Source organism: Camarhynchus parvulus, chromosome 11 (genome assembly GCF_901933205.1).
Source record: "Camarhynchus parvulus chromosome 11, STF_HiC, whole genome shotgun sequence".
Classification (NCBI taxonomy): domain Eukaryota; kingdom Metazoa; phylum Chordata; class Aves; order Passeriformes; family Thraupidae; genus Camarhynchus; species Camarhynchus parvulus.
In genome coordinates this window covers 4,136,816-4,149,980 of record NC_044581.1, presented here as the reverse complement: position 1 = coordinate 4,149,980, position 13,165 = coordinate 4,136,816, and the positions used below count along the sequence as shown (strand labels likewise).

The window sequence follows — 13,165 nt, the reverse complement described above, 5'->3', positions numbered from 1 at the left end:
ATACAAAGGCTGTGCACACTGTGGAATGACTGGTGCTGTTTTCTGCGGGATTTGCCCTATAAGCCCCACCCAGCCTGGTTTATAAATTCCTAGCTGCTCCTCCTGAGGCTGGGAATTCTACTTGGTGGCAAACTGACTCCCTGAAAGAGAAATGGGAGGTGGCCAGTCATGTATTTCTAGTCATAAAAAGCTCTAAGATTTTTCTTTTTACCCTGCTAAACTGGCTTTCTGCCTATGCCTAAAAAGAAAAAGAAAGCAACCTACCTGATTTTTTTCCTTTTTATGTCTAAGTAGTGAACCTTTTGTGGTTATGTAGAGCATTATTATTGCTGCTGGTGGTTCCTGCTAGGTTTTGTTTGGATTGTATTCCAACTTGAGTATTAATTTAAACTTGTGTGTAATGGAGGTACTGGAACAGAGCTATTGCTGCCTGTGAGGGTTTAGACTTGGAAGGACAGTGTTTTCCCTCAGTTTTGGTCCAGTGGTATGTAAAGCAAAATGTAAGCTCTGAGCAGTAGACTAGCAGTGGTTGCATCAAACAACATTATTCACAGCTGGGAGCTCCTGCTGATGCTGGGGAGCTCAAAGTGGTTGGCAGCTCCTTTATCCCTTCTATCTGCTACCTGCCTTTCCCTCCCCACGTTTCCTCTCATCTCCACCAGCACAGCAGCCACCCGTGGTGGGGCAGAGCAGAAAGTGATGGCAGCTGGTTCTGCTGGATGAGCAAGTGAGGGAAAAACATCACTGATGAGAGCTGAGGAGACTTTTGATCCTTCTAGAAGTGGGGGAAGGGTACTGCTAAGTAACCTTGGTGACTGCCAGCAGACAACTCAGAAAAGGACTGGAGTGTTGTGATACTGGGGAGTGGCAAGGGAGGTGGAGTTGGAAATACACTCAGAGGAATTCATTCCTAATCTTTGGTCCATCTGCCTGTGTTGCTTGCTGGGCTGCAACATAACCAATCCAGGGAAAGCAGGTCCCCTCTTTCAAACAGGAAAACTTTTTCTAATTGGAGGACATGCACCTTTGAAACTCTGTCCTAGATTCTAGTTTGTTGAATTAAAAGCCAATTCTGCCATTACCTGAGCAGTTAATAAAATCTATTGCCTTATGATGCATTTTTTTCTGCAGGCTAGAATGGATCTGTCTTGGTTGTGATTTGTGAGATTGAGGGGAAAACACAAAATATAACCTATATTTCTACTGCACTGAAAAATCTCTCTGAGTTCTCCTTCTAAGGCTTGGAAGTAACCAAAACTGCAGAGGTCATTGTTTTGAATTATTAAATATAAGTTTACCTTATTAACATTTTAATAAAGAGAATCTCTTTGCAGTGGTGCTCAGAGTTGTTCTCATTTCTCTCTGTTCAATTCCATTCTCTAAAAGGGAAAATACTATTGAGATATGTAAAGCATGATGTTAGGTGGAAACTAAACAGAAATACACCAAAGCAAAAATGCTTTCTAAAGGTGCTGTGTTTGTAGAGGTGCTTGCTCAATATGTGTGATGCAAAATGGGGATGCTTTGTGAAGAAATCATCCTTGTAAAGCCATTGGTTCTGGTCATCAGACTCTATCCAATGCTTTAGTGATGATGCTGCTGATCTATTTGGGAAGTTGGCTGGCTCTCAAGGCAGAGTCTCTTCTCAAAGGCTGTTTCACAGTGAAAATATGCTCAGTGCAGCCGAGTGCATGAATGAAAAAGCCTCTGGTACCTTCTAGTCTGGCAAAATGCAGCACAAAACTCAACTAACTCTGTCTTTTCTGCTGTCCCAGGTAAGAAATGTGTGGTTTTTTTCCTTGTTTTCTTTCATCTTTCTGCTTTTGTGCATTTGGATTTGAAAGTATTTGTAATTCAGCTCTGATTTCTGAGTAATTATACATTGCTTGAATTACTGTTTAAAGATGCAGGATCTCTGCTCTAAGCCAGTTGCTAGGAATGCAGGGTCTCATAGCTCCCTGATTTACAATTACAACCAATTTGCTGTGTGATATACAGCATTTTTTTGTTTCCCTTCAGGAAGGGTGGCAGGGGGAATCTTTCAAGTGTCTCGGTTGCAGCTGCAGCAGCAATATTTTCTGTCATATCAAATGCTGCAACTTTGATTTGCCTCTTTTCTCTGTGCCTTGTGCTGGGTAGTGGGTTTATAGACTGTTACAGGCACCTCACATTATTTATTGCCTTTTTTTTAATAATAAAAGAATTAGGGGGGGAGGAATATGGAGGAAAAATAAAATCAGACCTTGCAAAAGGCTCCCTTCGCCGTACTCTCCTGACAGATGTGTAACGCTCCGTTAGTGACTTGCTGTGTAGCCTTTCTCTTATTAAATGTAATAGATCCCCCTCTGCCAGAAAGCAGAGGAAAAAACACCCAGCCTTAAAAACACAGAGCTGCTGGAGCCCCGCTGCTGCTGCCTGTCAAAGCACAGGGACTCGCTGGGCTTTCACTTCTCAGCTGGTCACTCTCTTCTCCTCTCGCTGCTGTCACAGGGCTCACTTTTGGGCAGCTCAGAGCAGGGTTGGAAATCCTTTGTTGTTGTCCAGCTTTAGCGCATTCTCCCTCCTTTTGTCTCAGGGGCTCTGTAAACTTGCGTTTAGTGTCAGTGGGCTGAGATCCTCTGCACCGAGCAGGGATGAAAGTTAATTCCTTTTTGAATCGAGTGGGTTTGTTAACCCTTGGAGGGTTGGTGGGGTTTAGTGTCAAACACGCACTTGGGACTCCGAGTTTGACCCCCCCGTGTCTGTGTAACTGCCTTCTCCAGCAGGCATTTGGTCTGCTAATCCCAAACAGGGCAAAAAGGAGAAAAACGGCGAGGGACCACCACTGGGAGAGCTTTATTGCTAGAGCAGCTGTGCAGAGTGTGAGGAGGAGGAGGAGGCAGTAGGGTGATCCACATGCTGTGATCCACATGCTGTGGATCAAGGTTAGGGCACTCAGGTCCTTGTTTAACCTGGTCAGGAGTCAGGGCAGGGATGTGGGTGGCTGGAGCTGTGGGACAGCGGGAGGCTCCATGGCTGGATTGGGAGTGAGCAAGCACAAAGGCATTTGGGTGGGTTTGGGATACCAGCCCTGCTCCGAGGAGTGGAACAAATGAAAGCAGCTGCCTTGGGCCATGGGTTTGGTGCCGAGCAGCTTGTGCTGGTGCCACATGGAGAGTTCCTGGCAGGGCCACTCTGCCAGCCAGGGCTGGGCTCCCTGGTAGCATCCAAGGGCAGCCTCTGGTTCTGCCGGGACTGGCTCAGCTGCTGCCCAGGGAAGGTTGAGCTCTGTCCTGTGGGCTGGGGAAACCCAGAGGGCTCCTGGGGACGAGACGTTGTCACAAGTGGGCTGAGATCCAGCCTGGGCTGGCAGCTGAGCTGGCAGGGGGAGGCAATGCTCAGGGAGCAGAGGGGCTGGGGGAGAGAGAGGGCACAGGCAGTGGAAGGGTAACCTGTGGATGTACTGAACTGGTGCTCTCATCTTGGCTTTGAGACCTCCCATCTGCTTTGCTTGGCTTTCTCTCTGTTTTGAGTATTTTTTTTTTTTTTGGTACAGCTTCTCCAACATACCACTGAATTAATCAGCTTGAGTTTGGATTTTCTTTAGTGGTCGCTTGTAGGAAAGCAGAATGCATGTTATACAAGAGGATGGACTTCTAGGGCCTATGAAACATAGCTGGCATTTTTTTAACATTCATGACTACTAAAAATTTGACAAGGTGCAGACACCCGATTCTGAAAACACCCTCTGCTCTTTATTGATGACTTTCAGTGGTACTTCAGAGTTTCTCCCCAGGCTGGGCTGAGTTCTGCTGTACTGCAGGGCTGAGCTTGTGGTGCTTTACCCTTGCTTCCAGCTTAAGTGCTCAAATTGCACTCTGCCTTCTTTCTCAGCTTGTACAGCTCTATCTGTCCGTGTCTCTCTCCACCATGTGAGCTAGTGCACATCCAAGTTTACTTTCCAGATCATGTCTTAGAGTTAATGAATTGGGGAATGAATCAGACTGGAATATGGAACTGTATGTAATTCTGTTTGCAGGTCTAGGCTGTTGAGTATTGGCAGGTTAAAGCATGAATTGGAGTGGGTGCTAGGGAAAGAAATGGGATTTACTGAAACACTGTTTGGCTTTTCTCTTTGACACCCCACATACACAACTTTCATGTGACAGGAAAAGTAAACAGAAGAATGTGAGAAACAACATATTAAACAAATGCAGCCATCTGCTTGTGTAGTGGTTGTAACACATTTGGGGATCTTTTTCTGCACGTTTTCTTATTTTCTCCCTTAGGAGTAGCAAGAATGTCTCACATAGTGCCATGCTAGTGGAACCAGAAAGGACCAAGTTTGATAGAATTCTTTCTAAGCAGGTGCAATCTAGTAATCTTCCTGTGGAAGCAGAAGATAGTGATAACTTAGTTTCAAAGTAGTGATAGCAAAGTTTGCAGTGTAGAGAAAAAAGTTTGAGGAAATTCTTTTATGTCAATAGGAACATGGATTGTAAAAGGCTTATTTTGAATGAAAAGCCCATTTCTAAAATTAGTAACTTGGGTTTTGAGCTTCCTTGGCCTGCCTCTAATTCAACTGTGTTTTTCAAGTACAAAAACTTTGCCTTTTGAGGCATTAAAAGGATGAAGATGGAGAAGCACTTTTTCATATCAAAGCAGCTCATTAAGTATGTATGCAAAAACTGAGGTAAACAGGTGAGCAATAAATTAATTTTTCCTTTTGCAAAGATTTAGTCTACACTACTACCAACTGTTCTGTTTTCACCAAGAGGAAAACTGAGCATTAGCTGGAATAAATGAGAGAGATGTTTCAAGTAATCCTTTAATTCAGACTCACCTTTAAAGCTCCAAAGCATAACTATAATATACAGCTTTATTGATCTGAAACTGACAATAAAAACTAAATGTACTCTGGTAGCTTATGCAGTTCACTATACAGGGTACAGTAAGCAGTAAATGCCTACTCTGATTGATAGAATTAAAAATCTGTGTGTTTTATATCTTCCTCAAGGGGTATTTTCTAAAACCTATATACAAAATATTTGTTTTAAAACAAAAGTTGTTCACAGGCTTCCTTTTTTATGTTATGCATTTCATGCAGAGAGATGACTCAAAATTTGTAAGTAAGGCTTACAGGATGAGGAAAAGCTCCCATATTTTTTATAATTTTAACAATAACTGTCATGTTTCACTGGGTTGCAACCCAGTAAATTGGAAAAAATGTGTAGATTTTACAAGCTTGTCATTAGAGTGAATAGAGAAAATTAGCCCTCAAACTCTTCCCCCTAATGCAGAGCTCACACTGCTGCATTCTTAAGCTTTTATTTGTTCAAATTTCTCCAGAAGAGGGCTCCATGCACAGCTTGAAAGGCAGCACCCAGGTATTGAAAGCAAAAGAAATTTAACAGCTTCAGGAAAAAAAACCCAAGTCTTGCTCACAGAAGTGTGTTGATATAACATTGCAGATTATGCTCAAATTCTGACCAAGTATCTCCCTGTTCTGTCATGTCGGTCTTGTTATTTGGGAGTTCTAGAGGAGAAGTCCTGTGGCTCTTTTGCTATATCAGAGTTGTAAAAATGCTTTAAAAATGTTACAGGAACTCAATTGTCAATTACTCTGTATAATTATTTCTACTGATGAGCACTTGTGGGCAGGCTGATGCTTGCTCCCCTCAGTTTCAGGCCATCATTTTTAGCTGTGCAGTCAAAAACCATCTTCCAGTTGCATATCTCATTCACAAGATGGTGTCTCCCAAAACACAGAGCCATTCCAGCAGTTGTGCTGTCCTATTTCTCAAATATTACCTTGGAGGGAAGGCTGGCACTGGTGAATTACAATGGCTTTTGGCTACAGTTCTAACCTCTAAAAATATCCTTTCACAGGACCTGACCACAGCCCTGACTGCTAAGCAAGGGGGGTTTGTTATAGCAGACAAGTGAAAACATGGAAATGCTTCTGCAGTTACGGCAATTAAACCCCACTTTGTGTACCCCCTGAGACTCAATCCTTCAATCTAAACTGTAGTTTAGGTGATATGTTGGGCCCTGCTTTCTGTTTCTGTGAATCAAAACTTCAAAAAGGTTTTCTTAGCATATGTAATACTTGTGCTGTGATCCATTGGGAGTTATTGACTTGGCTTTTAGTGACTTGGCAGCTAAGAAATAGGTATTCCTAAAAGCTGTCTCAGTGCAGCAGGTTCTACTAGAGCCACTTAGATGGCAACAGTGGTGGCCCTTCAAGGAGGTGTGAAGTTCTGCCTTCCTTTTCTTCCTGTTTGCTGGAAGATAAGCAGGCTCTTCCCATTCTATTAATGTGTAAAAGCAAGGCAGATAACAGAGCTCTCAGTGTTCCACTGCTGGAGCTGCATCTCTAATCTTCAGCTGCTGGGTTCCACCTTTGGAACTTGTCAGGACTTGGCCTCAGGTTTCAGAGTTCCTGTGACAGCACAAACCTGTGGCAGCAGCTCTCTGGCCACAACAGGGACAACTTTCTCAGGATTGTCCTGGGGAAGGCTGTGAGAAGATCAGAGAAAATAATTATAAACCAGTATTACCTTAACTGGCTGCACCTGTTGTGAACAGGTAGCATGTTATGGAGATTTCTTTACCAAAGAGTGGTTTCTTGATTGGCCAGTGGTGATGGTGTTTAGATTCAAGGGCCAATTGGTTCCACCTGTGTCGTGGCTGCCTGTGAGGGGGATGAGTTTCTTAATAAGTGTAGTGTAATAAAGTGATTGATCAGCCTTCTGAGAAGCATGAAGTTAACACTAATTATTACCTGGCTGGGGGCCTGTGACAAAACAAAACTTTCTGGAGGATGGAGGCTTCATTCAGGACTTAGAGTACAAAGGTCAGGTTAGCAGTTTTTTTTTTTTATTGTTCCATGGACAGTTACAGGGGCAAAATTCAGTGTTTTAGTGTATGTCACTGGTATTCCAGCTAGCAGGGACAAGTGTGTCCTGGGGGCCTCAGGCTCAGCTTTGCCAACTGGGAGGGCATTGTCCTGCTCTGGTCTCCACTGGGGTGGCCTCAGCTCGAGTGCTGAGGGCAGTTTTGGTCACCACAATATAACAAAGGTATTATTAAACTCTTAGAGAGTGTCCAAAGCAGGGCAATGAAGATTGTGACAGGCCTTGAGGGGAAGTGGTGTGAGAGTGTCTGAGGGCACTTGGCTTGCTCAGCCTGGAGAAGAGGAGAGACCTCACTGCGGTCACAACTTCCTTGTGAGGAGAAGAGGAGGAGCAGGCGCTGATCTCTGCTCTGTGTGACCAGTGCAGGACCCCAGGGAATGGCCTGAAGTTGTGTCATGGGGGGTCTGGATTAGATATTAGGAAAAGTTTTTCACCCAGAGGATGAAATAGTCTCCCCAGGGCAGTGGTTGCACCACTGAGCCTGAGAGAGCTCAAGAAGAGTTTGGGCAATTCTCCTGGGCACATGGAGTGACTCTGGAGGATGGTCCTGTGCAGGGCCAGGAGTTGGACTCAATGATCCTTGTGAGTCCCTTCCAATTCCACATATTCTGTGACTCTAACTAGAGGTTCATCTGTGCAGGCAAAAAGACAAATCTACAATGTCCACTGGGGAGGAGAAACAGAATGAGAGGCATTTATCATCCTTAGGAGACTAAGTGGGCTATTGCATTTCCCAGTTAACTCTGGATGATGTTAGTGGGTTCTTGATCATGGCCATATGGTTGCACTGTGCCCTGCCCTAATCACCAGATGGAAAGGACCAGCCCAGATGGGAGGCTGTGTTTTTCTGTCACTTGATGTGTCCTGCAGCTAACACAATGTTAGTGTACACAAATCAGGAGGATATTAAATGCCAAAGAGGAGAGAAAAATAAGGCTTGCTTTATTAGCCACTGTTTCATTACTTGGAGGTCTTGGAAATTTTCCCACTACTGCTTTTTAAATTTTTTTTTTGTGTCTGATGTGGACTGTATTCTCTGTCAAATGGAAGAATCGAATTCTTTGAAAGCCTTACTGTTTCATGTGAAGGGACCTCATTCTGCTCCTATCTTATCCAATATTCTACTGTTTTGCACCGTTACTTTTCTTGGCTAGAGGAAAAAAAAGAAGGATTTTAAGATTTGGTTCGATGGAGCTGGTTAGAACAGTTCTATGAACAGACTAAAATAAATATGAGGTATTAAGAGTGGGGTGAATCTTTTCAGCACACAGCAGTTTTCAGTATCTCTAACCACTTGGAAAAGCTGATTAAGGTGTTTAAATAACTTCTGATATCTCTGAATGCCTGTGTATGGATGTCTAATTTGGTATCTTTATGGGCCTTGTTCTTAGGAAACTGAACATCCATCTTCAAGCTTTTGAAATGTCTTAAAATTGGACACCCATACACAGCTTCCTGAAACTAATAAAATTTTATTACCTAGCATTCCTTAGTCTCCAGCTGAAAAAGGTTTTACTCCCAAAATATTCATTTAAATAAATAAAAAAAACCCCTACCAAACCACTAATAATAGCTATTTATTTCAGTCTAAATTATTTAATTCTCTTGCTGTGAACAACTAATGCTTAATTCCTTACTAGTAATGGCAATGTATATATTTCTAAAAGTTAATATTTAATTCCCAGGGACGTTGCAGCCTGGTATGTAATGAAGAGCAAATAATTCTTGTGTGGATGTAAGCTGTGTTAACAGTGCAGACAGCAAGTGGGTTTCTAAAAGTTTGCAGAATTTTTAGGATTTTGAGTAATCATGGCAGATGGGCCTTGTGGAATTTGTGTGTAACAAGGACTCAAAATGCTGAAGACCTCAGGTTCTAGGCCATTAAGGTGTCACAGCACCGTTAATGTGGCTGTATGCAAAGAAATATTTATACCTAAAACTGGAATTCAGGACAGGAGATGCTCGCTTGCAAACATCTGTACCTGTAAGCTCAGCTTACCTCAGCTGTCACTGTTTGTGTGTTTGTTACCCCTCTCCCTTCCCAGGGCTGGGGGTGAGAGCTCCTTTCCTGCTCCAAGGCAAGGCTGACAAACTTGGCTGGACACTCAGCTGGGGGAGTCCTGATTCCCTGCATTAATGGCTGGCTGCCACATGGGCAGGAACACAGCTGTGGCACACGTGGAAGGAGCATGGATAACTGCTTATATTGCTTCAAATCAATCCATAAAAGCGTTGACACGTTGAGTTTTGTTCAAACTGCTATGGAGCAAAAAACCCCAAACGTGTTACAAAGCTCTTATCGTGCTGATAATTGGCTCATCTACTTTATAGACACTCAATCTCCTTCTTTTCATCTTCTTGGCATAACTTGGAATTGGGCTTCTATACAAGTTGTCAGTAAAGAGTCCTGGAGTCAAACACAGGGGATTTTGAACCTGTAAGTGTAAAACAAAAGCTGGCAATTGTCCATGGGGTCACTGTATAAAGGGAGATGTCTCAGCTGCCTGAAATAGGAGTATGATCCACAGCTTGTAGAGACAGCATAAAAGGATAGAGGCAGGGGAATATGATGTAAAGTTTCCCTTCCTTAGCCTGTTACAGTGTTCTTGTGTATAATTGCATTTTCAGCAGTGGGTAACTGCTTGGGAGCAGAGAAAAGCCCAGAAATGGTGTCCCCAGGATCTGTCATTTTCCCATGGACAAACCTTCTTGCTTTGAATTCCTCTGCTGCCAAATAAGGTGTATTTATACACTTCTCTTGAGACACACCTGTGCTGTCCCTGAGGAGCTGCATTTTATCAGACAACAAACAGCTATAACAAAATGTGAGAACTGAACATAGCACTGCTCTGGAGTTGACAAAGCAGGAAATCCAGAGCATCTGGTACTTTGCTCCCTGAGTGAAAGGAGATGGGATTAGGCATTAGAATTGGATGGGCACTTCCTTCCCCATCAAACCCATTGTTTCAGAGCTCTGTCAGAGGAAGCTGAGCAGCTCCAACTGTGCTTTCAGCAAGAACGGATATCTCAGCTGCGAGTTTGAGTTGATCTGTACAGTTAAATAGCCAGCCAAATTAAAAGGTGTTCAGCTTGACCTTCTGCCAAAATAACTGGTCTTGCAATTGCCAGGTAGTCCTGCTTATTATCCAGGTGAAATGCAAAATGAAATACCTGTGGGTAAAGACAAATGGGAATGATATGAAAATAGAACAATACATAAAATTCTGTCTTGGTTTCTGGGTATATTGTTTAGCTTGCTACCTGAAGGTTGTATTTTGTGCCAGGCAAAGTGAATTTATTGTTTTCTAAAATGTTTGTTTTCATAATTCATGATCAGATTTAACTAGGTGGACTCTGAACTCTATAAATCTTGATTTATGGATATTGATATTCCTGTCAATTTACTAATACACAGCTCTGACCTGAACACTAAACTAGTCAGGTGCATGTTTGATAATCTTTCCTTCATAATGGATCATAAAATGGTTTGAGTTGGCAGGGACCTTAAAAAGCATCTCATTCCAGCCATTCTGCCATGAGCAGGGACACCTTCCACTAGACCAAGTTGCTCCAAGCCCTGTCCAGCCTGACCCTGAGCACTCTCAATCCATTCTCTGTCTTGCACTTGGGCTTCTGGACGTGCTTCTGTGCAAAATGTGGCAATATCATTGCAAGAGTCATTATTTGGTGAAACAAAGCTGTAGGGATGGTCAGGAAAGCCTGGAGTAAAGGGAGCACACTTTCTTGCACTCACATTCCCTGTTTTTTGGGAATGGATAAGCCATCCAGTTTTGAAATAACTGTTTTCTTCTGATGTTTTAAAGGACCATGTCTCATTTAAAAATAATAAACAGGAATGCAATCTCCAGTGTTAAATGTCACCAATGGTTTTCCCTAATTGTTGATCTCTGCAGTTTGGTTATCAATGCAGAAATGTGGTGCTTTGTGTGGTGAGGGTATTGATTATTGTAATCTGGAAAAAGAGCAGCTGATAAGTTCACATACCACGTGTTACCGGGAAGTAAGATAAGGATGCTGGGAATAAATAATGAAATTTTGTCTTTTGTGGAAATTCTGGTCTTGCACCTCTCTTAACTTCACTTTTGTGTGTTTGCCATAGCAAAGCACTGCTGCTCACACCAACACAGGAGCAAGTCTCCAGAGGATGTGGATTGATTGCATTGCCCTCCTTTTGTTATCTGGGTGAAGGATGGGGGGTGTCAGTGCCATGTGCATTCCTGCTGTGCACGTACCAGGATGCTTACACAGCTTCTATTGCTGTGATAGCTGAGCACCCTACAAATGGTAATGAATTTATCCTTGCTTCCCTAAAATAACTGCTCAGTTACGACAGGAGCATTATTCTGAAATGGGAGACAGCCTCCAACATCTGCCTGTTTCAATGACTTGAGGTCTGTTATCTTAGGTGAGTAATGATGTCGCCTGCTGTCACTTGGGCTGCTGGTGTTGATTCAGTGGTGGCACTTCATTCCACTCCAGAAAGATTAATTCTGATTGGAGGGAGCCCAGAATAAATTCAGTTTTTAGGCCAATCAGAAGGTGGTGTTTCCGGTAGTATTTTAATAATGCAGCTCAACTTTCAAGAATGTGTAATTAGTTATGATTTGCCAAGGAACTGCCTATCTCTATACTTGCATAGAGAGGAGACTAATAAGATAAAATATAATCATAGCTGCACAGAGCTCTTTAGGCATAAGGAAATGGAGAGTCCTTGCTCATAGCTGGTGCTTGTGATGGCTGCTGGCACAATGATCAGCTGGAGCAGAGGAGGAGGATGAGGCTGGCAGTTCTATTTACACTCCAGGCACTTCAGACCACAGCAGTTTGGGGTAGAAAATGGGGTCAGATAATGCACAACCAACTCTACTTGGGTAGGGCAGAGGTTCTGCATCTTGCCACTGCAACAGGAGACACCGTCTCAGAATATTTCTCCTGCCATCTGCTCACTGACAGAGGTTCCTGTCTTCCTTCCTTTCCTCAGTTTGGAGGAGGCAGAGCTGCCAAAATCTTGGGCTGCTCTGGCAGGAGGTGAGCTGATGGTTGTGGCTGTTCCCCCCGCCAGGTTTAGCTGCTGGAAGTGGGATGTTGCCAACCTAAAGTGTCAATGTTAGAGAGATGCACCCAAATGTTTGAATTCCTGGGAGCACTAGGACACATGGATGCACCATTTGTTACATGCCCAAAACATGAGAGACTGGCTTTCAACAGTCCACACAAATGCACAAAGTCTTATTTTTCGGAAGAGCTGCTTCTTCCTGTGTGTTTGTCCCTCTGAAATGAGGATTTAGTCTTGCACTTGCTTCCCAATAATAGAATTTTCAAAGCTTTTCCTCCTTCAGGAGTCAAAGGCACACAAGCACAGAACCTGTTTCTTGCTGTGCATGGGAGCTAAACATTGATTATGGGGTGGGTGAAGGAGTTTGTGTAAAACAAGCTGGCTTGCTTGGCTGCAATAACTCATGTTGAACCTGAACTGAATTGTTTCTCCAACTTGTTCTTGACTTCTGATTTCTGCATGCTGTGTGTTTGTGGAGTCTAGCTGGGATATGTAGGAATAAAAAGCCATCGTGCACAGCATGAATGGTTCTCTCTGCCTTACCTTCAGGCTGACTGGAAGCATCAGCATTCCTGTAATTTCCTTGTTCAAATTGCTTTTTTCTCTTTTCTTCTCCATCTGGTTAAAATAATTCAGATAGTCTGAGTGCTTTTAGTTTTTCTACTCAAACTTTCCTCCAGAACTCCTAGTGTTGGGGGAAAGGGTGAATAATTTTTACTACTGTAAATAATTTTTACTACTGTGGTTTAACTTAGAAGAGGTTCAGCAGGCTCTGCTGGAAAATCTATCACTGTTAGTGGTGCTTATAGATGTTTTTCTTTTGGTGATAGAAGAAGATGGAGGTTTTCTTGCACTATGAAGAAAACCAGACACACTTCAGGAGTTGCTTTCTTTTAACATTTCACATGGGCCATATTTTCACTGGGTAATCTGGAGATTCCCCAGTGTTAGTGCAGCGTTAAGTTCCAACCTTTGGCTCATGTGGTAGGGAACTCTAAATGGTGTAGTGTCAGTAGTTGTGTCCATCTGGCCCAGACCTTGTGCTTTTTCTGGTATGTTCATTTCACCCTATTCCGTTCTCCCTTAGTTCTTTCTGCTCATGTGGAAAAAAGAGAATTTCATTTATCCTTCCCAATAATGGTGTTAGGTTGGTGATCTCCTGGAGGCAGAAGTGCTGGGGTAGTAATTTGTT

The 13,165-nt window shown here is 43.1% G+C and overlaps 1 protein-coding gene across 2 annotated transcripts in view; it reads left to right on the top strand.

Annotated features, from left to right (window-relative positions):
* The first annotated feature begins 1,620 nt into the window (after nt 1–1,620).
* Nucleotides 1,621–13,165, top strand: part of CDH13 (cadherin 13) — a 440,631-nt gene continuing 429,086 nt past the window's right edge. For both annotated transcript variants that reach the window (XM_030955918.1, XM_030955917.1), the window contains exon 1: nt 1,621–1,775. In XM_030955918.1, coding sequence (XP_030811778.1) covers nt 1,731–1,775 — 45 coding nt within the window. In that variant the 5' untranslated portion in view covers nt 1,621–1,730. The remainder of the gene's footprint in view (nt 1,776–13,165) is intronic.